This window comes from Dendrobates tinctorius, unplaced genomic scaffold, assembly GCF_039654945.1.
Source record: "Dendrobates tinctorius isolate UK_male_01 unplaced genomic scaffold, ASM3965494v1 ptg000165l, whole genome shotgun sequence".
NCBI lineage: Eukaryota > Metazoa > Chordata > Amphibia > Anura > Dendrobatidae > Dendrobates > Dendrobates tinctorius.
The window spans coordinates 26,840,503-26,862,523 of NW_027361832.1; the positions used below are offsets into that span (position 1 = coordinate 26,840,503).

The window sequence follows — 22,021 nt, forward strand, 5'->3', positions numbered from 1 at the left end:
AAACTGCAGCTATGTTGTTCTTCCCCAAAATGCTGCACTTGGTTTAATTTGATTTCTCTGTTTACATCAGATCGTTCTGTTACATTTTCAGTCTGCATCACATCGGCGCTGTGTGACGGTAGGAATTGGCTAATGAGCTTGTGTGCTTGCCGTCACATGAGCTGAAGTCATTCCTCTTATTACCTCCCCGCTCTGTGTCCCGTGCCCTGGAGATCTTCACATAGAGGCACATGGGATTATTGCCTAACAAAGAGCAGCTGAGCAAAAGTCCACAAAATGGCGAGAAAATATTTCTATATTTAAACTTCTAAAATGCATTCCAGTGTCCTCCAACGTTTCATAATTTCTCTTTCGGAGACCATGATGCAGGATTGTCAGGTCTCCGTCATCCTCACGGCCTAGGATGTATCGCTGTTGTGCAATGGGGACAAAAAAGATTTTACTGAGAAATAATATATATTTTTTCTTTTGCCGTGTTTCATCTGTAATTATTATATGGACATAAATAGCATAATTGGCTTCATTCAAGTTAAGGGTTCATTCGGACGTCAGTGATTTTTCTTGTACACACAGGTCTGATTTTCATCAGTCTGGATCATATTTTGACTTTTGTCATTTTTACCACCAGGGTTTTTTTTCTTCTTTATTTGCATACAAGAAGTTTTCTCAAGCTTTCCCCATCAAACAAACCTGAAAATTGGACCCCAGATCAGTGGCATCTGGTTCCTGTCTGATTTTTCTTTTTCACAAACCCATAGATTTGCATTGAGGAGTTTGATTTGTGACTCAGATCAGTATAGGACATGACTCAATGTGGATAACCCCGTCTGCAAAAATACACAGACCTGTGGGACATGTCCCCATAGACTATAATAAGTACGAGTGTGAAAAACATAGAACTCGTTCATGAAAAACTGACATCTGGATCTAGAGGTGAGGAGACATGTTATTTCATTATGCTCCTGTGCCGAAACCACAATAGAGCTGGAGCGCCCACATCTCAAGAATCAGACCCTTCTGCCCCATTATATTTGTGACTCTAAATTTGCAATGTATGGTCATTCTACCTATTGACCTCCCATCTGCAATATGTGCCCCGTTCTAGTCATGTCCAAAGTGGCCACTGCAGAGGCATGGAGAGCCTGTGATAATGGACTCCCCTCTCTTTTTTTTACCCTTGAATAGGAGCTGCACTGCCCTAATCAATAATGGTCCATCCCACACCAATGGAAGGTCAGCGCAGGGGCAGTTCAGGCCGTGGAGGTCTCCGTGCCTCTGCATCGGCCATTGGATATGAAGAGATCTGGACACCGATCTAACACTGAAGGAGCGGCAGCAGAACAGGAGCAGTTAGGTGTAGGGGGACTATACATTACAAATATATACGGTAGTCTTGTTTACTATGAGGGATAGAAGGAAATTGCCTAAAAGGTTTCTTCCGTATTTCCAAACCTGTCTCCATAAAACCCATGACTTCCAGCAGCAGCATTGTAGCTGCTATAGATGTGCTTTCCTGGCACAAGGAGCATCAAAGAAAGTCCCAAATTTATTAAGAGGCGCATGCCTTTCAATATAGATGGCGCTTTACACGTTATCACACTTTAATTTTATTCTTTGCTTTTTAGGTATAGGAAGACATCAGAAACCCTGTCCAGTGCCGGGCAGAAGGCTTCAGCTGCCATTTCCACCGTTGGATCAGTCATAACAAAAAAGTTGGAGGATGTAAAGTAAGTCATACAGAAACTCTACTGTTGGAATGATTATATATAGACAACTTTAGAAACGTAATCATGAATATAAATACTATCTGTCTATTAATGGTGATGGAAAAAACAATTGGCGACTAGTCAGGCCTCATTCAGATTGATAAGTCTTGGGTCATCTATGTGTCTAGTGTCACAAACACACAGTATTGTAGACCCCAATATTAATAGTTACCGCTGGGATGTGCAAAATTTGGACAGTGCACTCATGGGTAAGTGCATAAAGAGTGTTTTGAGGAGCCTTTTGGAGCAGATATGTTTCTTAGGCTATGGGCACACTGAGTGCTACGAGGAGTTTTTGGAGCAGAAACTTAGCGGAAATTCTTGAAATCTCAAAACTAATCCAAAAGCATTTTTAATTCTGTACGCTCAGTGTTAAGAGGGGTTTTTGAAGCAGAACCGTACTTCAAAACTACGCAAAAACTTTGTGTCTGCTCTGAAAACTCAGCAAAAAGACTGTGTGTGTACACAGCCTTGCGTGGCATCCAATAGGAAACTAGTTGGTTTTAACGGCCTCACAAAAACTCTGTGTAGTCAGCCAATATTTTATGCTTTCCGCCTTTTACTTTCAATTTCTATAGGGATCATCAGAAAAGACAACTGCTTGAAAAATGTTTTTCTTTTTTTTTTTTTTCTTTGTCACGATTTTGACTCCAGTCCATATGCCCATACATCATAGTTGGTTGGTAACCCCCTCTATTATCCAATATGCGGATCCAAAATATACTGTATATTGCATGGGATGGTATTAAACTGTATTCTCGTACCCATTCTGGCACTCGTTCCACATGCTTTGTTCCATGCTCTCTAATTAGATTTTTCCATTTTCAGGATCTCTACTAGAGTCCACATTACACTGATGTTAGGGATATCCTATTCTGCTTACAGAAACTACCGACCAATGCAGATGGACAAATTTATCAATGCATTTGTGCCATTTTACGTCATTTTTATAAAGCCTTTACTGCACATTTTTATAGATTTGTTCATGTATCGCCATCGCTAAGATTGGACATGACTCCTTGTGCTTATAATAAGAATCTGACTTGTGCTCCGTGCGGACAATGTGTCCGTGTCGAGACGTTTCCCTCATCGTGGTGGGCTACGGACAAACGCAGTAAGAAATTGTGTCACAAAGTATATTGGAACAGTGTACAGATTTTACATGGGCTAGTTACAAAAAAAGAGCTAGTCCCAAATAACTAGCCAGTCTCTAAAGAGGAGAGGTTACTTGCCATTAATGTGTACCTCCTTATGAGGATCATGCTGTTTGATGACCAGACTAGATTTACAAACACTCAAGAAGAGGTACTATCTCCAGAGGTACGGGAACAATGCCAAATTCTGGAGAGCAGCGATCTTTACACCAGGTACAACTAATTACTAGGGAATGTGCGATTCGCAGTTCTGGGTCCATCATCCACGTCTGTAATCTGTGGCTGTGAGACGGGAGCTCGGAGGACCCCGTTACCTGATGGCATCCTTGGCTCCTCTTTTGATTAGCCAGCCTGGTGTGATGACGTTGCGGAGTCGTGCACATGTGATGGCAGGACGGATAATAAAAAGAAAACCCGCAGATGTCAGGATGTAATAGGCGCTTCTCAGGGCTCTGATCCGACAGCCACAGATTACTGACATGGCCGATGGTCCCGAATATTCTATTTGCACCATCTCTACTAATGACGGGTCATCGTTAATATGCCCACTATGTTCAGACTGTAGGACGATGCGATGCTACTCAGAAGTGAGTCCTTCTCTTCTGTTAGTTGCTTAGCTCAGGTTGTGGTTTTATCTGCAGCTGCATGTGGGGGTCCGTGTAACGTTCTCACCCCCGAGCCAAGGCTTTTATTGTTTGGACGTCTTACACTGAACAGATGCTCTTGACGTACGACAGCTGAACCTCCTGCCAAGAATTCATCTGTGGGGGCAGTCTAATATTTTCACATAAATATTTTTGTTACATTGCCGGCCATCTTTTACAAGCATGCACTTTTGAGTTTGCAGAAATCTTAATATTTTTTTCCAAATTTGTTACCCAGGTACAGATAAAGGTAACTGGAAAGATGAATTATGAATTGCAATGTATCTGTATAATTGCGCCAAAATATACTTCATTATTAGAGATGGTGGAAGCAATTTGCCAGGTTTGAGATTTGCATTGTAGACTGAACAGTTCATTAAAAGGGCAGTCGCCGGCCGTAATCGGTGCAGTCTTTTACAATGGTCATTCCCATAGCTGATAAATTAAGGTGCACTTAGTAGTAGGAAATGACACATGCCTAAAATTAAGGAGGTGTAGCTTTCAAAAACTATAGGACGTCTTTATACGTTGCATTTTTGCTGTTTATGGAATGTGTTTTTTGCCACTAAAAAAAGCAGTGCTTTAGTGTCAGGAAAAGTGAATAAAATTTCTAAAGTCTCTTTGCACACGCTGCTTATTTTTTCCTTGCAGATATGAAACTTCAAAGTGTTTTTTTCAGATCTGCAGCATGTCGATCCTTTCAGCTTACTTGCAGCGTTTTTCACTCATTCAAATAATTAGTAACAAAAATAATGCATCAAAAACGCCCAAAAAGTGCGTACTATACACACGGTCTCTCCTGCCACAACTCTGCTGCAAATACTAAATGTACCCACGTATCCGTGCTGTGTGGGGGATGTCCAGTTTTATGTCGGGAAATTTTAATGTGGACTGAAGGTTTCTAGTGTTTCGGTTAATTCTCGCGTTCAAGATTTCTGCTTGCTGTTAAGGATTGGAAACCTGTAATCAGCATTTTGCTTCTCAAACCGCTCACTCCTCGCTCTATTAGTATAATGCCCTCTCTCCCTTTTCCAAACTCTGCAGCACACATTAGTAATGTGGTTTTCTTCCTTTTTTTTGCACCCTATATGCAAATTGGACTGCAGGGTTAATTTTACAAAATTGCACAGCCATCATTAATTCATAGCAAATTAACAATGAAGTTTGCGTTTTTTAAACTTGATTGTCAATGTCTGCATAGCTCCGGCAATAGCTGTCAAATTCAGTCTTTGACCTGGGTGACTGAAAACCCAGCCACTCCTCACCCCTGGAAATAGACGTATGTGTATAGACGCATTTACCATCGCTATAGGCCGTGGGGTTAAGAAGTAGAGTCCCGCCAATCTTAGGGTATGTTTCCACTGCGTACTGGCAGCGCTTTGGATGCAGCGGAAACCCCGCTCCGCCCAAAGCGCCGCCCCCTGTTTGTACACGCGGTGATTCCGGATGTGCTCATTGAACGCATAAGGCATCACTGCATCGTATCCATAGACTGGGTTATTTATCTTATTTAGCTTATTTATATTATGGAGATGGAGCGTCTCTGCAAAATAAATAGACATGCTGCGGTCTATAAAGCGCGCCGCAGGTCCGGTTACGCAGGGCCGCCAGATGCGGCCCTGCACGCATAGTGGAGATGGGATTTCATAAAATCCCCTCCACTATGCTGTAACATCTGGGTGCTGCGGCTGAAAGCAGCGTCCAATCCGCAGCAAATACTGAAGTGGAAACTCACCCTTACTATGGTGGCCTCTTCCTTTTTAGTTACAAATATTTAGTCCTGATCCAGTGCTTGTCCTTCTCATTACTTTGTTCTCATGCGTTCTGTGCTTTTTTTTTTCCTTCATTTTCCAATAAGAGTCCATTATCTAGGTGTGATTTGAAGGGTGCCAGAGTGCCTTGGTGTAACTCGAAGATTGCAAAATCTTCAACAGGGCCCATAACGATCATGAGTCTTTTTAGTTTTGGCCTCCACATTGGACCTTTTGAGCTCCTCCAGGGCTCAGGTGTGAATGCAGCCCCTCCACCAGCTATACTTATGCCCCTGTGTGGGATGGATTATATATATTACTTGGTTTAGTTTCCTTCTTTGCTCTTTTATCACCGTTTCTAATGCTCTTTTGCTTGTAACCTTTTTCTCTCCCTCCTGTAGTGTGTGATGTATGTAGCTATAGCGTCTTTGAATAACTTTTATTTTTTTTTCTTTAACGCTGCCTACTAGTATACGTTCTATACAGCATTCAATTAGTATGCCTGCTATGAGGTAAAGTATCGCGCCGTAAGGTTACATGTGCATGACATATCTGCCTGCATCACTGTTAAAGGGCATTTGCCTTCAGTCCATCCTTTCTTGGTAGCATATATTGCTGTAAGAAACCACTACCGCTCAATGTGCCCGTCGGGGAACTATTGGAATTGATGTATCGTGTGCTAATTGGGCAGATCGGTATCTCTGGGGGTATTTAATTGAGTGATTGCACCTGTTTTGCTTAATTGGCATATCACAAGGCAATTCAACACCCCCCCCCACCCCAATAAACAGATTTTATATCCAAGGGGTGACCAGCTCCACCCGATCCGTACTGAGAGGGGAGCTGGGCTGGTGTCTCATTTACAGGTATCTTCCGGATCACTCGTGCAAGAGGCAGATATTACATGCTTTGTCCAAATTTAAAGAATTTCCCTTTAAATTATGACTTCTGTGGCCACAATAAAGAACTGACTGGTAAAATAAACAATATTCTCTGTGATAACCACAAATGTTCACTAAAGGTGTAAAATCATTCTAATAATAGTTATTTATTGATATTGCCAGTTGGAGGTTTGTTACATAAATTCAGAAGTTAAGAAGGTTATTGATGTTTAGTAATTTGTCCTCCCATTTGGCTTGTCACAGCATCAGAGATGTCGCTGTCATGTAATAGTGACAGCAACCAGCAAAGCTTAAAGGGAATCTGTGCGCAGGTTTTTGCTTCCTCATCTCAGAGCAGCCCCATGTAGGTAAAGAGAAGCTGAATCTAAAAATGTATCAGATTACTGAGGGCAACAGTTCTGACACAGAGCATTTAGATTTAGCATGAAGCAGAGCTGAGAAAGCTAACCCCTCCCACACCAGGCTCTGTATGTACCATATCCATAGACTCTGAGCTGCTTATCACTGGAGGGGGCGGAGTCGGACCAGGAGGCAGGCGCTGCTGTGTCCAGCTACGATGAGCTCCTTCTGCTGAAACTATCATTGCAGAAAAGCAAAACCACGGGGCTTGATAAGAGAGGCATCGTGGAAATCTGTGTTTTAACCCCTACAGCATGCTGGCTTCAGCTAACATAGCAAAGACGTGCTGACCGATTCCTTTTAATAAACTGGCAGCTGCTGAAAGTGAAGGTGAAAATAATTCGCATCACCATTAGCGATAAAAAAAGCAACCACAGCACAGTAATAGTCAAAATGGAAGAGGGATCTTGCACTTTCGCCAGTAGCGTCCTTTCTGGGCAACATACTGTGGATCCTTATCAAATAAAAAAGCCAGCGCTGCCTATGGTCAGCACGCAATACATAAAGTGCATATGCACATATTGATTTCTAACTGTACTTTAAAATGAGACATTTAGCAAACAATTGATCAATTCTTTGAGCCGCCACGTCACGGCATACTCATATGGCACAATCCTACTCTCCTTTTTTTTTTAATATTCGCTGTGCCATTACGGCCTCCTATATGTATTAAAAGGAAGACTATATTAAATGCAGAGTGTACCTGAAGCATTTCTGAAACAATCCCATGGCACCAGAGGGCGAGCGCAGATAAAGGCCGACCAGGTACTGGACATGACATCTGGATATTTCAGATCTGACCTCCACACTGCCAAACTAGCAACCACATACAACAGCCCTACCCTTCCCCCAAAGGCTCTACTTAATTATGCACCTGTGTCTGGGCCTGTTTCACCCTTCATCCATGGTTGCTGGTTTGGCACTGTGGAGGTCAGATTTGAAATGTCCAGATGTCATGTCCGGACGTGGTCGGCCTTTATCTGTGCTCGCTCTTCGGGTGCCGTGAGACTGTTTCAGAAATGCTTCGGGAACGTTATCATTTAATGCGGTCTTGCTTTTAATACATTTAGGAGGCTGTAATGGCACAGCGAATATAAAAAACATAGAGTAGGACTGCCCTATATGAGATTGCCTTTGTGTGGCGTGGCGGCTCAAAGAATCGATCACTTGTTTGCTAAATGTCTCATTTTGAAGTACAGTTAGAAATCAGTATGTGCGTATGCGCTTTATATATTGCGTGCTGACCACAGGCAGCGCTGGCTTCTTGGCTTTTTATGTGGACCCTTACCAGTCTCTCAAGCATTGTGTTGTTGTTCTAGTGGTTGACTTAGTTGTAATTTCTACAAATACAAAGGTTCTTATAACATCTGCCTGAATTGCTGTTATACAACACAAACATGGAAAATCTGAAATGTAACTACTGCAATTTCATCTTTCTAGGAATTCACCCACTTTCAAGTCATTTGAGGAAAAAGTGGAAAACCTGAAGGTCTGTGATACTGCTTGTATGGGTATAAAATGTACTGTACGCAGGTGTGGTGTAAGTGATCAGGGAGACGGAGCTAAATGTATGTGCAATGTCTGCAGTTGGCATTTTTCTGCATTCAGTCATAGATACCAGGGTTTCTATGTAACACAATCCCGGCAGTCGTGTTCTTCTTTTGCTTCTTTCTTGGTGGGGATTTACTGCGTGTACACAGCCTCCTGTCATACATATGTTGATCAATATGTATGATAATATTTATATAAAAATATTCAGAATTGAGTCCTCAGTGGTTGATACCTTTTAATGGCTAACTGAACAGATGGTGACACATAGCAAGCTTTCGAGACTACTCAGGTCTCTTCATCAGACATTGACTAATACAAAATCTGAAGAGTCATTTATTTATATAGCACCAACATATTCCACAGCGTTGGTTGTAAATGCTTACAGCTCGTTGCCACTTGTGAGGTGGCCGGTCTCCTAGGCAGACTGTAGCTTGCCAGCGCAGCTCTGAAGCTGATTGGATCTACTCCATTTCAATGTCCCTGTGCTTCGTCCATGCCGTCTGGTAGAACAGACAGTTTGGCCCATCAGCTTGAAGGGGTATTCCCATCTCCAAGATCCTAGCCCAATATGTAGTAGGTGTAATAATGATAATAGTATTGGAAAATACCTTCAATTAGAAATGTTCTATAGTTCTTCTGATTTGCTATGTTGCTTACCTCATGTCCAGGGCATTGCAGTAGCTTAGACATCCATGGTTATTTCTGTGGTCGTAACCATGGATACCTAAGCAATTCCTTGGACAAGGGTAAATGACATAGCTTATCAGAAGAACTCTACTATATTTCTACTTGGAGGTGTTTGCTAATATTATTACACCTTCTACATGATAGTATAGGATCTTGGAGATGGGAATTCCCCTCTAACCATGCCAATGGTGCAAACTTTTCCAATTTTCTGGAGCACAGTGCCCTCTGGCAAGCAGGAAGCCAAGAGTCGGGGGGGGGGGGGGAGGCAGCAGGGACAGTGCGCTCCCGAAGATGGGAATGAGAGACAGGGCCTTCAATAAGATCTTGGTAAAGTGAAAGAACATCAGCAATGTGACTTTTCCCCTTGTTTTCACTGCGTGATTCCTGAGTGTCCCCAAAGCGGTTTTGTGTTCACAGGCAAAAAAAAAAAAACCCCTGCTGCAGTGAACATGAAACTTGTTCCCAATAATCTGTACATCACTTCATAAATGTTTCTTTGTTCCAGTCAAAAGTAAGTGGCACCAAACAACCAGCCGGAGATTTCGGAGAAGTGTTGACCTCCGCAGCCAACGCCAGTGCCACAGATGACATCACAGAAAAGGATCTTGAAACCCAGTGAGCTCACCATTGTAACCGGCCAAATCTGAAAGATGCTGCAGGATAATTGAAAGCACACCCAGAGCGCCCCCCTGTGTTCTCCGACAGGTTTTGTTTCCAGTGCCCCTTTTGCTTTTCCTTTTGTCTTTTGTGTATCCATCACTTGGTCGCCATTTAGTAGCTGAGCTTGGCAAATGCCAAACCAAGGACAGACGCCGCCACCGCTGCAGGCGACAGATACCGTCTTACATTACAGACCTGGGCATATATTTGTGATAGAAAAGAAAACTTATCCAGATGTTTGGTGGGCGGGAAAGACAAAGGGATTTTTATGCAACATGTTACGTTATTCCTTTACTACTGCCAAGATTTTGTTACACACTGAATTTTGCATTTACTGTGTAGACACTAATAAAACCTGAAATAAATGCATGAGAACTATGGCGAGTATTCTTTCACTTCAGTCTACAATTGTTGGTTTCTGCTGTATGTGTTATTTCTCACATAATCTTCTGACTTAGGCCGGGGTCACACTTGTGAGTACAATGCAAGAAACCAAGGCATCAATACCCTTCACTGCCGCCGGCACTCGGACCGGAGCGTGAGGCTGTATGTATTTCTATGCAGCCGAACACTCCGGTCCCGAGTGCCGGTGGCAATGCCGGGTATCGATGCGAGAGACTTGCGCGAGTTTCTTGCATTGTACTCGCAAGTGTGACCCCGGCCTAAGTCAGTATTTCTACAGAGTGGAAGGAAGATGAACAGGATTTGCATTAAACACTTTCCAGGTTACATAGGTTCTGGCCCTCTTTTAACTTATTATTTGATAATTTGTGTAATATAACTGGTGAAACCATTTCCAATTGTTTTGTCAGTGGACTACAACATCCTGTAACACACAAGATGGATACTAGAGATGAGTGAATCGATTGAATTTCAACAGGACCTACAAATTTCATAAAATTCGACTTGAAACAATTTGCGTTTAAATTTGCACAAATTGACAAGCAAAAAAGCCTGCTGCCTTCTTACACATTGCAGAAGATTGTGTCAACCACAGAAGACTGTTATGACCATGTGCACTTCAAAATAATGCTCTGCAGGTATCACTGTGTGTATAGGATTACCATAGCCTGTTTAAAAGCCAAGGAAGGGAATGCAGCAGCCATTATAGGTTGGTGAGAAGGTGTCAAAGCTAATAGAAAGCCGTAAAACATAGAATTAATATTCCAGACAGTAAGTGTTGCACAACTGTAGCAGTGAAGATGAGAGTAGTAGTCTGTGATTAAGGGTTTGCTCACAATACCATATATTCTCTTATGAGAGAGACTCGGGCTGATTATGCTAATGAAATTATTTTCTCCATCTTCTCTATTGTCTCTGTGCGTGTACATGACAGTCCGATGTTTCATGCATACTTTGTATTTTTTAAAAATAGACACTAGGTCCTGGTTAATTAAGTCTGGCGTTTTGTATGCCAGTCTTCAGGAATAAGTAGAGCTGAGCTCATTAAGAGGCACGCTTCACTCGATTAATTTGGTGCATCTCATCAGGTGTGTGTGTGTGTGTTTTGCCAGAAATGTTGCTCCAGTCATAGACTGCGGTAAAGTTTCTGAAGTAGGAACACTAGCAGCATTGCTGACTTTCCAAGGTGGCTGTAGCCATGGCATGTCCTGTCTCCTCCCCCAAGCTCCATTAATTTTGGTGAAGCCTCTTGTGTGAAACTGCCAAAAACCACAAAAGCTTTTGCACAACTCCACGTTGCTAAACATTTTTTGCGACTTTTCAAAGTGTTTGTTTTACGCTACTTTTTCTGACAAAGACACGTTGATAAAACACCCCCTATATGTGACTGTCTACTTCATGACTAGTAAAACAGATGGGCAAAAAGTATATACGGTAGCTTTTAATCCATACACACCAATACAGCGCCTTGTTGTATGTGCTCTCTTTTTGGACATGTACTTTCCTCGCATTTCTTATTATGCCATTTTTGAAAAGTGGGATGAATTTTGTTAAAGTAGAAAATGTAGACCCTTAACTGCTCATGTCTATTTTTGCACGCCTGTTTTTCTAGTTCAATTAGCTAACTGTATACCCTGCACCTATTCTTTGGCCTGCTGCCACAGCAGGATGATATGTCCTCTGACAGCGACACTGTCAGTTTGTTTGTCATTTGTGATCAGACTGTGTTTGCATAATGCTAAGAGGGATAATTTTTGGACCGTTTAATTACAAAAACCAAACTCTGTTAATGCCCTGTTATTCACTGGGCCTTTGGTTACTACTGGTTACCATTTGTTTCTGTGGTGATGTCACTTTAAACACACATACAGCCTTAGTAATGTGAAAAAGTTGGAAAAAGGTTGGATATAGCCCTAAAAGATGTACGGTAATAATGTTACGCATCTTTTCAGAGCAACTTTTTTGGAGACATTGTAAGTTGCAGCAAATTTAATTTTTTTTTTTTTTAACCTAGGGATTTCAGATTTCAAAAGATTCAATCATTACTAGTGGATACCTCTGTATCTAGTCAAGGCCAATTTTCCTTTTCCTAAAAATTCATTAATGTAGGTTGATAGGTTTTTATACATCCATTTTAATACAGTAGCACGTTATCAAAGACCAGATTTGTATTTTACTTATAAAAAAAAAAGGGAAATAAGTCCTAGACCCCCATTTTGATGCTAGCGCAAAGGGATGATGAACAACATTTAAATGGCCAGCATGCCATACATTTTTCATGCATTGACTACTGTATGGCCAGCTGGAGTGATGCTGAAGACTGGTCATGTAGAAAAAACAAATATTGATAAATTATATGGGGTTCACATTTAGAAAAAAAACAAAAAAAAAAACAGGAAAACCACTGCCCTCAATTTAACTTTTAATAGATAAATTTAAAAGCAAGTCGAAATATATTGACACCTTCTTATGACAAATAAGGTGATACAGGTGTCGGGAAAGATTCCTTGGCTGACCCTAATAAGTCCCTATCTGTCTGTAAGCCTACCTGACTGCAGAGGTTGGCACCCTAAACATTCGACATGGTGCCCCTGACTCTTCGGGAGTCCCCCAGATTCCCTGCACACCCCAAAACTAAAAACCGGAGTAAAAAGTATATAAAGTGCATATGTGCTAATCTGTCCTCTTTTGGGGCTCATGTTAGACAGCACCTGTCGGGGTTGAATCACACCTCATGCCCGCCCTTTTACCCACTAGCTCCTGTTTTGGTCTCCAGATGAGCCCTAAAAGTGGAGAGGGTAAAACACACATTGGTACGAAGGGACCCAGGGACGAAGGGACCCTTACAACTGACAGATAAATGACCCATTTGGGTCAATGGATTTATCACTAGGTCTACTGTTTAGGATAGGGCAAATTAGCAATTTTTATACTTTTTACTCCGGCTCATTCCAGGTATCTGAATGCTTATTAAACAATGCATATACAGGGCTGACACAGTGTGACTTTGGGCTTACAGACACTGAGCACTGATTCTCCTTGCTCTAACCATTGCATATGTATGGCCAAATATAGCTTGCTTGTGATTTCTGACTTTTTATGCAGTAGGGAAAATTATTCCATGGCACTTTACATGTGAAAAGGGGGAATATAGACAGGTACAATAAACATGTGTAAGACAAGGGACACACAAGTACAGAAGGAGAGAGGACCCTGCCCGCAAGGGCTCACCGTCTACAGGAAAATGATAAATGGAGCTGTGGAAATAATCCCAGTGCTATAAGTAAAGGGAACCTATGTCCCAAAACAATTAATCTGCAGATATAGGATTACTGAAGGCTATTGACACTACAATGCTGTCCGGCTGCATTACTAAAAGTGGGCCTACCTGGAGAAAATGAACTTTAGACCTCCCGGGAGCTGTAGGCTTTCAGTCGGATGCGTGCCGGAGAGGCTACAGTCATCGCTCAGTACACGGTCTGTGGCCGCTGTGAGCATGTCCCGGCACTTTGACAGCTCGCTCTGCAATGCATCTTTGTATAAAAAGCTATCAGAGGGCCGAGCGTACACAGTGTGCACCTCTGACTGAAAGCTGGCGGCTTAATGGCGGATGAAGGTCATCTTCACCTGGTAGCTTTGCTTTCAGTAAGGTGATTGGTCAGCATTGGAACATTATTAACCCCTTCATTATCGGAGCTTTTTTCATTTTTCGCTCCTCTTCTTTCCAGAGCCATAACTTTTTTTATTTTTCTGTCTATATGGCCATGTGAGGGCTTATTTTTTGCGGGACGAGTTGTACTTTTAAGTGACACCATTGGTTTTACCATGTTGTGCACTTGAAAACGGGAAAAAAATTCCAAGTGCGGTGAAATTGCCAAAAAAGTGCAATCCCACACTTGTTTTTTGCTTGGCTTTTTTGCTAGGTTCACTAGATGCTAAATCTGACCTGCCATTATGATTCTCCAGGTCATTACGAGTTGATAGACACTAAACATGTCTATGTCCTCTTTTATCTAAGTGGTGAAAAAAAATTCCAAAGTTTGCTAAAAAAAAAAAAAAATTTGGCGCAATATTCCGAGACCCGTAGCGTCTCCATTTTTCGTGATCTGGGGTCGGTTGACAGTGTATTTTTTTCCGTGCCGGGCTGATGTTTTTAATGATACCACTTTTGTGCAGATACATTCTTTTGATCACCCGTTATTGCATTTTAATGCAATGTCGTGGCGTCAAAAAAAACGTAATTCTGGGGTTTTGAATTTTTTTCTCGCTACGCCGTTTAGTGATCGGGTTAATGCTTTTTTTTAATTAATCGGGCGATTCTGAACGCGGCGATACCTAATAATATTTTTTTTTTTCGTATATGTACCTACTGTCAATGTAATGCCTTTATGCATCTGTATCTGTACTTGTTCCTGCCTTGCTGCTGTAATGCTCTGAATTTCCCCATGGTGGGACGATTAAAGGATTATCTTATCTTATGTGTATGTGGGATTTTTTTTTTACTGTTTTATTTTGGTTGGAGTGAAAAGGGGGTGATTTGAACTTTTAGGTTTTTGTATTCTTTATTTTTTTTTTTTTTCTTTTGGCATGCTTCAGAAGCCTTCATAGGAGGCTAGAAGCATGCGCAACCCGATCGGCTCTGCTACATATGGGCGATGAGCAGATCGCCCATATGTAGCAGATTTACTGCTGTGCTTTCAGCGCCGACCATCGGGTGGCGCTGAAAGCCATATGCCTGGAACAACCATAGAGGTCCAGGCAACATGACGCCGACCCCCGATCACATGACGGGGTCGGCGATGAGGTCATTTCCGGCCCGGCGGCCGGAAATGCTATTTAAATGCCCGCTGTCAGCTTTGACAGCAGGATTTAACTAGTTAATAGGCGCGGGCGGACGGCGATTCCGCTCGCTCCTATTGCGGGCACATGAGGTGGGCTCACCGCTGGAGCCCACCCCACAAAGCGGGGGGACCTTACCGATGACGTACTATTCCGTCATCGGTAAGGAAGGGGTTAACCTGCAGATTAACAGCATTCGGGGACATACCAGGTTCCCTTTAAGCTTAGTTCATATAAAACCAAATAGAATTCATCAGAGATAATTTGGAATTCTTATTTGACAGCAATTTCAGATAAGAAATCCATCTGTCTTTTAAGGAAGATGACAAAAGCCTTCTTAGTTTCATAAATTAACCATCTTGTCCTCCGGATCTGGTTGGGTGGGACAAGTCGTCTTTCTCCCAGCATGTGGCTTCTCCCCACTTATTATCTGGTGGTTGAAAGTCATTTAGCCAATATAGATATGAATCCTTGATACACCTACTAACATGCAGCTTTGATTCAAAGTCTGTTGGGATTGGAGAGGAATTTACAGGCAATGTTCTTCACCAGTCACCACCCTTTGTCTCAGCCGTGGTCAGGCTTTTGGGCCTGCACCCTTCAAGACCAAGACTGGATATGTCAGATATCCGTATGCCGTGGAAATTAACAGTGGGAAAACAACTCTTGATGAAATCTTTCCATCTAACACTTTTGATGGTAAAAACAGACCCATTGACCAAAATAGGATCTAGTTCACCAATGTAAGCTTTTCTCATTCTTAAAAATTCCTGATGTCTGAATAAGACTTTCTTTTACCTCCCATGCTCGCCAGTCTGAAATAATAAAATGAGCTTTAAGGCTATGTGCACAGGGTGCGGATTCTGCTGCATTTCCGCAGCGGTTTTGGCCATGCGGAAACACAGCAGTTCCGCAGACCAAGTACAGTACAATGAAAGCCTATGGGTTTTCAAAAACGCTGTGCTGACGGTGCGTTTTTTCCCGCAGTTTACAAACTGCAGCATGTCAATTGTTCGGGCGGTTTCCGCAGCGGTTTCACACCTTTAACATAGTAGAGGTGTAAAACCGCAGACCAAACCACAGGAAAACCGCAGGTCACTTTACCTGCGGTTCCACGTGGAAAAAAACGCAGGTGAATCTGCAGCGTGTGCATATAGCCTAAGGCCTCATTCAGATGTTCTTGTTGTAGCTGCGTTTTATTTTTTACCCCATAGATACAACACGTCCCCTTTATAATCTAAAGTGCTACACATGTCCACCCTTTTTTTTTTTTTTCTTACGGGCTGCCTGTGCAAAACACGCGGAGATGTATCTTTTTTTTTTTCCGTTATCACGAATGACAAGTGCCAATACAAGTCTGGGACCGTGAAAAAACATTCAGCTCACATGTGCTGTCTGTATTTAACATTGGAAAGGATAGATAAGGCTTTGTAATTCATTTATCAGTTCATGAAAAACACTAATGACTGATGGCAAAAACAGACACACGGACGTACACGGATCCGAAACACTGAAGACATTGGTACCATTTTATCATGTATGTGATTAAACATAGACGTGTGAATGACGCCTTAGGCTGCACAAATTTGTTTGCACCTTTTCCAAAATTGTGGGTTAAAAAACTTTGAACGAGCATCACATGCTTAAAACAAACTCGCCTGTGGCAAGTAACAGGTGTGGGCAATATGAAAATCACCCCTGAAACCGGACAAAAAGGGGGAGAAGTTGACTCAATCTTTGCATTGTGTGTCTCATACTAAGGCTGGGTTCATACTGCGTTTAGGCAGTCCGTTAGACAGACTGCGTCACACTACGGCATAACGCAAGGTAACACAGTCCATTAACGCTGCCATTGCCCTCTATTGTCGGACGCATCGCGACGCATGCCGTAAAACAGCACACGTTCATGATGTGCCGTCATTCAGTGACGGAGCCTCAGATGCGGGCTGCAGCGTCTGAGGCTCAGTCACAGCGCTGATGATAGCGGGTATAGCATAACGCGATCACGTTATGCAATACCGTTTAACCAGCCCGTCAACGCTATGCGTTGAACGGGCTGGTTAAATGCAGTGTGAACCTGGCCTTAAGAATGGAAAACACAAAGAGAAGAGAACTGACTGAGGATTTGTAAACTTGAGATTGTTGATCTTTTTCCACAATTTTGGTTCTCAAGTCCATCTCCAGAGATCTTGATGTTCCTTTGTCCATGGTGTGCAACATAATCAAGACATTTACAACCTATGGCACTGTAGCTAATCTCCCAGCAGAGAAAAGTTGATGAAAGGTTGCAATGCGAGGTAGTCGGGATGGTGGGTAAGCAGCCCCAATCAAGTTCCAAAAAAATTCAAGCTGTACTGCAGGCTGATCAGCATCAGCACAAACTCTCCATCAACATTTGAATGAAATGAAACATTATGGCAGGAGGACCCCACTGCTCACGCAAAGACATATGAAAGCTAGACTGTAGTTTGCCAAAATGTATACAAGAAAGCAAAAATTCTTCTGGGAAAGTGTCTTATGGATAGATGAGACCTAAACAGAGCTATTAGGTAAAACACATCATTCATTCTACTTTTTACCGAAAAACGGAATGAGGCCTACAAAGGAAAGAACACAGTACCTACAGCTAAATATGGTGGAGGTTTACAGATGTCTTGGGGTTGTTTTAGTGCCTTGACTGTGTGTAAGGCATAATGAAATCTGAAGATTACTAAAAGATTTTGGGTTGCAATGTCATGCCCAGTGTCAGGAAGCTGGGTTGCATCATGGCTATTGCAGCAGTACAATGACCCCAAACATACTTCGAGAAGCACCCAGAAATGAATGGAAACAAAACACCGGAGAATTCTGAAGTGGCCAGCTAGAAGTCTGGATATAAATCCCATTGAACTCCTGTAGAGAGATCTTAAAATTGCTGTTGGGAGAAGGCGCCTTCAAATATGAGAGACCTGGAGCAGTTTGGAAATGGAGAGTGATCCAAAATTCCGGTTGAGAGGTGTAAGAACCTTGTTGATTGTTATAGGAAGTAATTGATTGCAGTTATTTATTCCAGTGTGCGACCAAATATTAAGCTGAGGGTGCCAACAATTTTGTCCGACCCATTTGTGAGGTTTTGTGTGAGATTAATTCCAATATGCCTTTTTTCGGCTGTTCCAGTACACACAAAGGATGTAAACGTGTATAACAAAACGTGTAACTGCAGTAGTTTTCTGGGAGAAATACTTCATTTTCTGGAACAATTTCTAGGGTGCCAACACTGTAGACTGTGCGATGTTAAATATTATATCATGTGTTTATATGTAAGCTGTGAGAAATTCAGGCGTGCCACAGATGTGAGGCAATACATGTGTGACGGACGCCTCGAGGATGACATGCACAGATACAGCGCCAATGTGATGTCTGCAGTGCCGAGAGCAGAGAATGAAGAGTTAAAGGCAGGGGTGGGATTCAGCGGGTTCTCCCCAGTTCGGTGGAACCGGTTGTTAAAAAAGCAGCCGGTTGCCCGAACCGGCGAGATTCAGAGCCGCGATCCGGTTCTGAGGACTATACAAGGGCCGGAGCAGCAGCCAGCACAGTGCGGGGATCGCCGCGTCACATCCACAGGGAGCAAGAACCCGGAACTACAGCTACCGTATATCACCAAGGAGACGCGCCCCCATCCTGCAGCAAGTGCCCAGAGAGCGTGTGGTGCTGTGAGGACGCGGTCAGGCGCTCAGGTACACGGAACACGCTGAGTCTGGGGGGGACAGTGGAGTCTCGGGGACAGTGGAGTCTGAGGGAGATAGGAGTCTGGAGGGGACAGTGGAGGCTGGGGGGAGAGAGAGAGGAGTCCGGAGGGGACAGAAGGGACAGAGGAATAGAGGGGTCAGATGAGTCCAGAGGGGACTGAGGAGTCTGAGGGAGAGAAAGGAGTCCAGAGGGGACAGGGAGTCTGGGGTGGACAGAGGAGTACAGAGGGGACACAGAAGTCTGGGGTGGACAGAGGAGAACAGAGGAGTCTGGGGTAGACAGAGGACAGAGGAGTACAGATGGGACACAGGAGTCGGGTGTACAGAGGGGACACGAGTTTGGGGTGGACAGAGGAGTCTGGGGTGGAGAGAGGACCTGTGCCTGCCTATTGGGGACCTGTGCAGCACTGTGCTGCCTATTGGGGACCTGTGCCTGCCTTTTGGGGGCCTGTGCTGCCTATTAGGGACCTGTGCTGTGTATTGGGGACCTGTGCTGCCTATAGGGACCTGTGCTGTGTTTTGGGGACCTGTGCTGTGTTTTGGGGACCTGTGCTGTGTATTGGGGACCTGTGCTGCGTATTGGGGACCAATGCTGCCTATTAGGGAACAATGCTGCCTTTTGGGGACCTGTGCAGCACTGTGCTGCCTATTGGGGACCTGTGCTGCCTATTTAGGAACAATGCTGCTTATTAGGGACCTGTGCTGCCTACTAGGGACCTGTGCCTGCCTATTGGGGAACAATGCTGCCTATTGGGGACCTGTGCCTGCCTATTGGGGAACAATGCTGCCTATTGTGGACCTGTGCTGTCTATTGTGGACCTGTGCTGCCTATAGGGAACAGCTCTTTGACTGCGCCCCTACTTGTATAGGTTTGAGGAAAGGGTGCGTGTAAATGGGTGTGGCTTAAAATGGGTGTGGTTTTCCTACAAACAAACACAGAACCTGTTGTTAAAAATTTGAATCCCACCACTGCTTAACCCCTTCCTGACATCCGACGTACTATCCCGTCCACGGTACCTGGGCCCGTATGACCGTGGACGGGATAGTACGTCTACCGCGATCAGCGGCGCCCACGTGGTGAGCGCCGCTGATCGCGGTCGGGTGTCAGCTAATTATCACAGCTGACACCCGGCACAATGTGTCAGGGGCGGTCACGGACCACCCCCGACACGTTAACCCCTTGCACACCGCGATCAAACATGATCGCGGTGTACCGGGAGTTAAAGGGAAGCATCGGCAGGGAGGGGGGCCTCTTTCCCTACAGGCCCCCGGATCCAAGATGGCGACGGGGTCCTGCAGGAAGCTGGCTTCCTCAGTGCCTGCAAAGCGCAGGCATGAGGAAGCCTTCTGCACTGCCTGTGACAGATTGCTGATCTGTCACAGTGATCTGTGATGTGACAGATCAGCGATCTGTCACAGGACAGTGATGTCCCACCTGGGACTATGTAATAAAGTAAAAAAAAAATTTAAAAATTATTTTTACACTTTTTTTAAAATCGCCAAATTAGTAAAAAAAAAAAAATATATTCCCCAATAAATTCATTTTTTGAAAATAAAAAAAAAACAATAAAAGTACACATATTAGGTATCGCCGCGTCCGTAACGACCCGCCCTATAAAACTGTCCCATTAGTTAACCCCTGTAGCGAACCCCTTAAAAAATAAAAATAACTCATTTTTTGCTTTGTTTTTTATCATACCGCCAAACAAAAAGTGTAATAACGCGCGATCAAAAAGACACATATAAATATCCATGGTACCGCTGAAAACGTCATCTTGTCCCGCAAAAAACGAGCCGCCACACAGCATTATCAGCGAAAAAATAAAAAAGTTATAGCTCGCAGAATAAAGCGATGCAAAAATAATTATTTTTTATATAAAATAGTTTTCATTGCATAAAACCGACAAAACATAAAAAACGACCTAAATGAGGTATCGCTGTAACCGTACTGACCCGAAGAATAAAACCGCTTTATCAATTTTACCGCACGCGGAACGGTGTAAACGCACTCCCCCAAAAGAAATTCATGAAACGCTGGTTTTTGTTCATTCTGCGTCCCAAAAATCGGAATAAAAAGCGATCAAAAAATGTCACGTGCCCGAAAATGGTACCAATAAAAACGTCAACTCGTCCCGCAAAAAATAAGACCTCACATGACTCGGTGGGTCAAAATACGGAAAAATTATAGCTCTCAATATGTGGTGATGCAAAAAATATTTTTACAATTAAAAGCGTCATTTAGCGTGCGACAGCTGGCAAACATAAAAAAGCGCCATAAATAGTAAATCAAACCCCCCGTTATCACCCCCTTAGTTAGGGAAAAATAATAAAATAAAAAAAAATGTATTTATTTCCATTTTTCCATTAGGGCTTGGGTTAGGGCTAGGGTTAGGGCTTGGGTTAGGGCTGAGATAGGGTTAGGGGGGTGTGTTGGGGTTCGGGTTGGAGTTAGAATTGGGGGTTTCCATTGTTTGGGCACATCAGGGGCTCTCCAAATGCAACATTGCGTCTGATCTCAATTCCAGCCAATTCTGAGTTGAAAGAGTCATATGGTGCTCCTTCCCTTCCAAGCTCTGCCATGCGCCCAAACAGTGTTTTACCCCCACATGTAGGGTATCAGCCTACTCAGGACAAATTGCAAAACAATTTTTGGGGTCCAATTTCTCCTGTTACCCTTAGGAAAATAAATAATTGGGGGCAAAAATATTTTTGTGGAAAAAAATGATTTTTTTATTTTCACGTCCGAGCGTTGTAAACTTCTGTGAAGCACTTGGGGGTTCAAAGTGCTCACCACACATCTAGATAAGTTCCGTGGGGGGGTCTAGTGTCCAAAATGGGGTCACTGGTGGGGAGTTTCAATAGTTTAGGTACATCAGGGGCTCTCCAAACGCACATGACACCCGCAGACCATTCCATCAAAGTCTGCATTCCAAAACGTCACTGCTTCCCTTCCGAGCCCCGACGTGTGTCCATACAGTAGTTTTCTCCCACATATGGGGTGTCAGCGTACTCATGACAAATTGGACAACAACTTTTGGGGTCCAATTTCTCCTGTTACCCTTGGGAAAATGAAAAAATTGGGGACTAATTGATCATGTTTGTGGAAAAAATATGATTTTTTTTATTTTCATGCCCGGGCATTATAAACTTCTGTGAACCCCTTGGGGGTTCAAAGTGCTCACCACACATCTAGATAAGTTCCTTAGGGGTTCTCGTTTCCAAAATGGGGTCATTTGTGGGGGTTTCCACTGTTTAGGTACATTAGGGGCTCTCCAAAGGCAACATGACACCCGCAGACCATTCCATCAAAGTCTGCATTCCAAAACGTCACTACTTCCCTTCCGAGCCCTGAAGTGTGTCCATACAGTAGTTTTCTCCCACATATGGGGTATCAGCATACTCGGGACAAATTGGACAACAACTTTTGGGGTCCAATTTCTCCTGTTACCCTTGGGAAAATAAAAAAAATGGTGACTAAAAGATCATGTTTGTGGAAAAAATACGAATTTTTTATTTTCACGCCCGGGCGTTATAAACT

The 22,021-nt window shown here is 43.3% G+C and overlaps 1 protein-coding gene across 6 annotated transcripts in view; it reads left to right on the forward strand.

Moving 5' to 3' along the window:
• The window catches only part of TPD52 (tumor protein D52), a 224,250-nt gene that overhangs the window by 87,482 nt on the left and 114,747 nt on the right, over positions 1-22,021 (forward strand). For 4 of the 6 annotated variants that reach the window (XM_073550608.1, XM_073550607.1, XM_073550606.1 and 1 more), the window contains exons 4-6: positions 1,626-1,727; positions 8,057-8,105; positions 9,360-9,892. In XM_073550608.1, the coding sequence (XP_073406709.1) occupies positions 1,626-1,727; positions 8,057-8,105; positions 9,360-9,473 (265 nt within the window). In that variant the 3' untranslated portion in view covers positions 9,474-9,892. Of the gene's footprint in view, positions 1-1,625; positions 1,728-5,785; positions 5,828-8,056; positions 8,106-9,359; positions 9,893-22,021 lie in introns of those variants that run through there. The other 2 variants (XM_073550610.1, XM_073550611.1) reach the window with 2 other exon arrangements.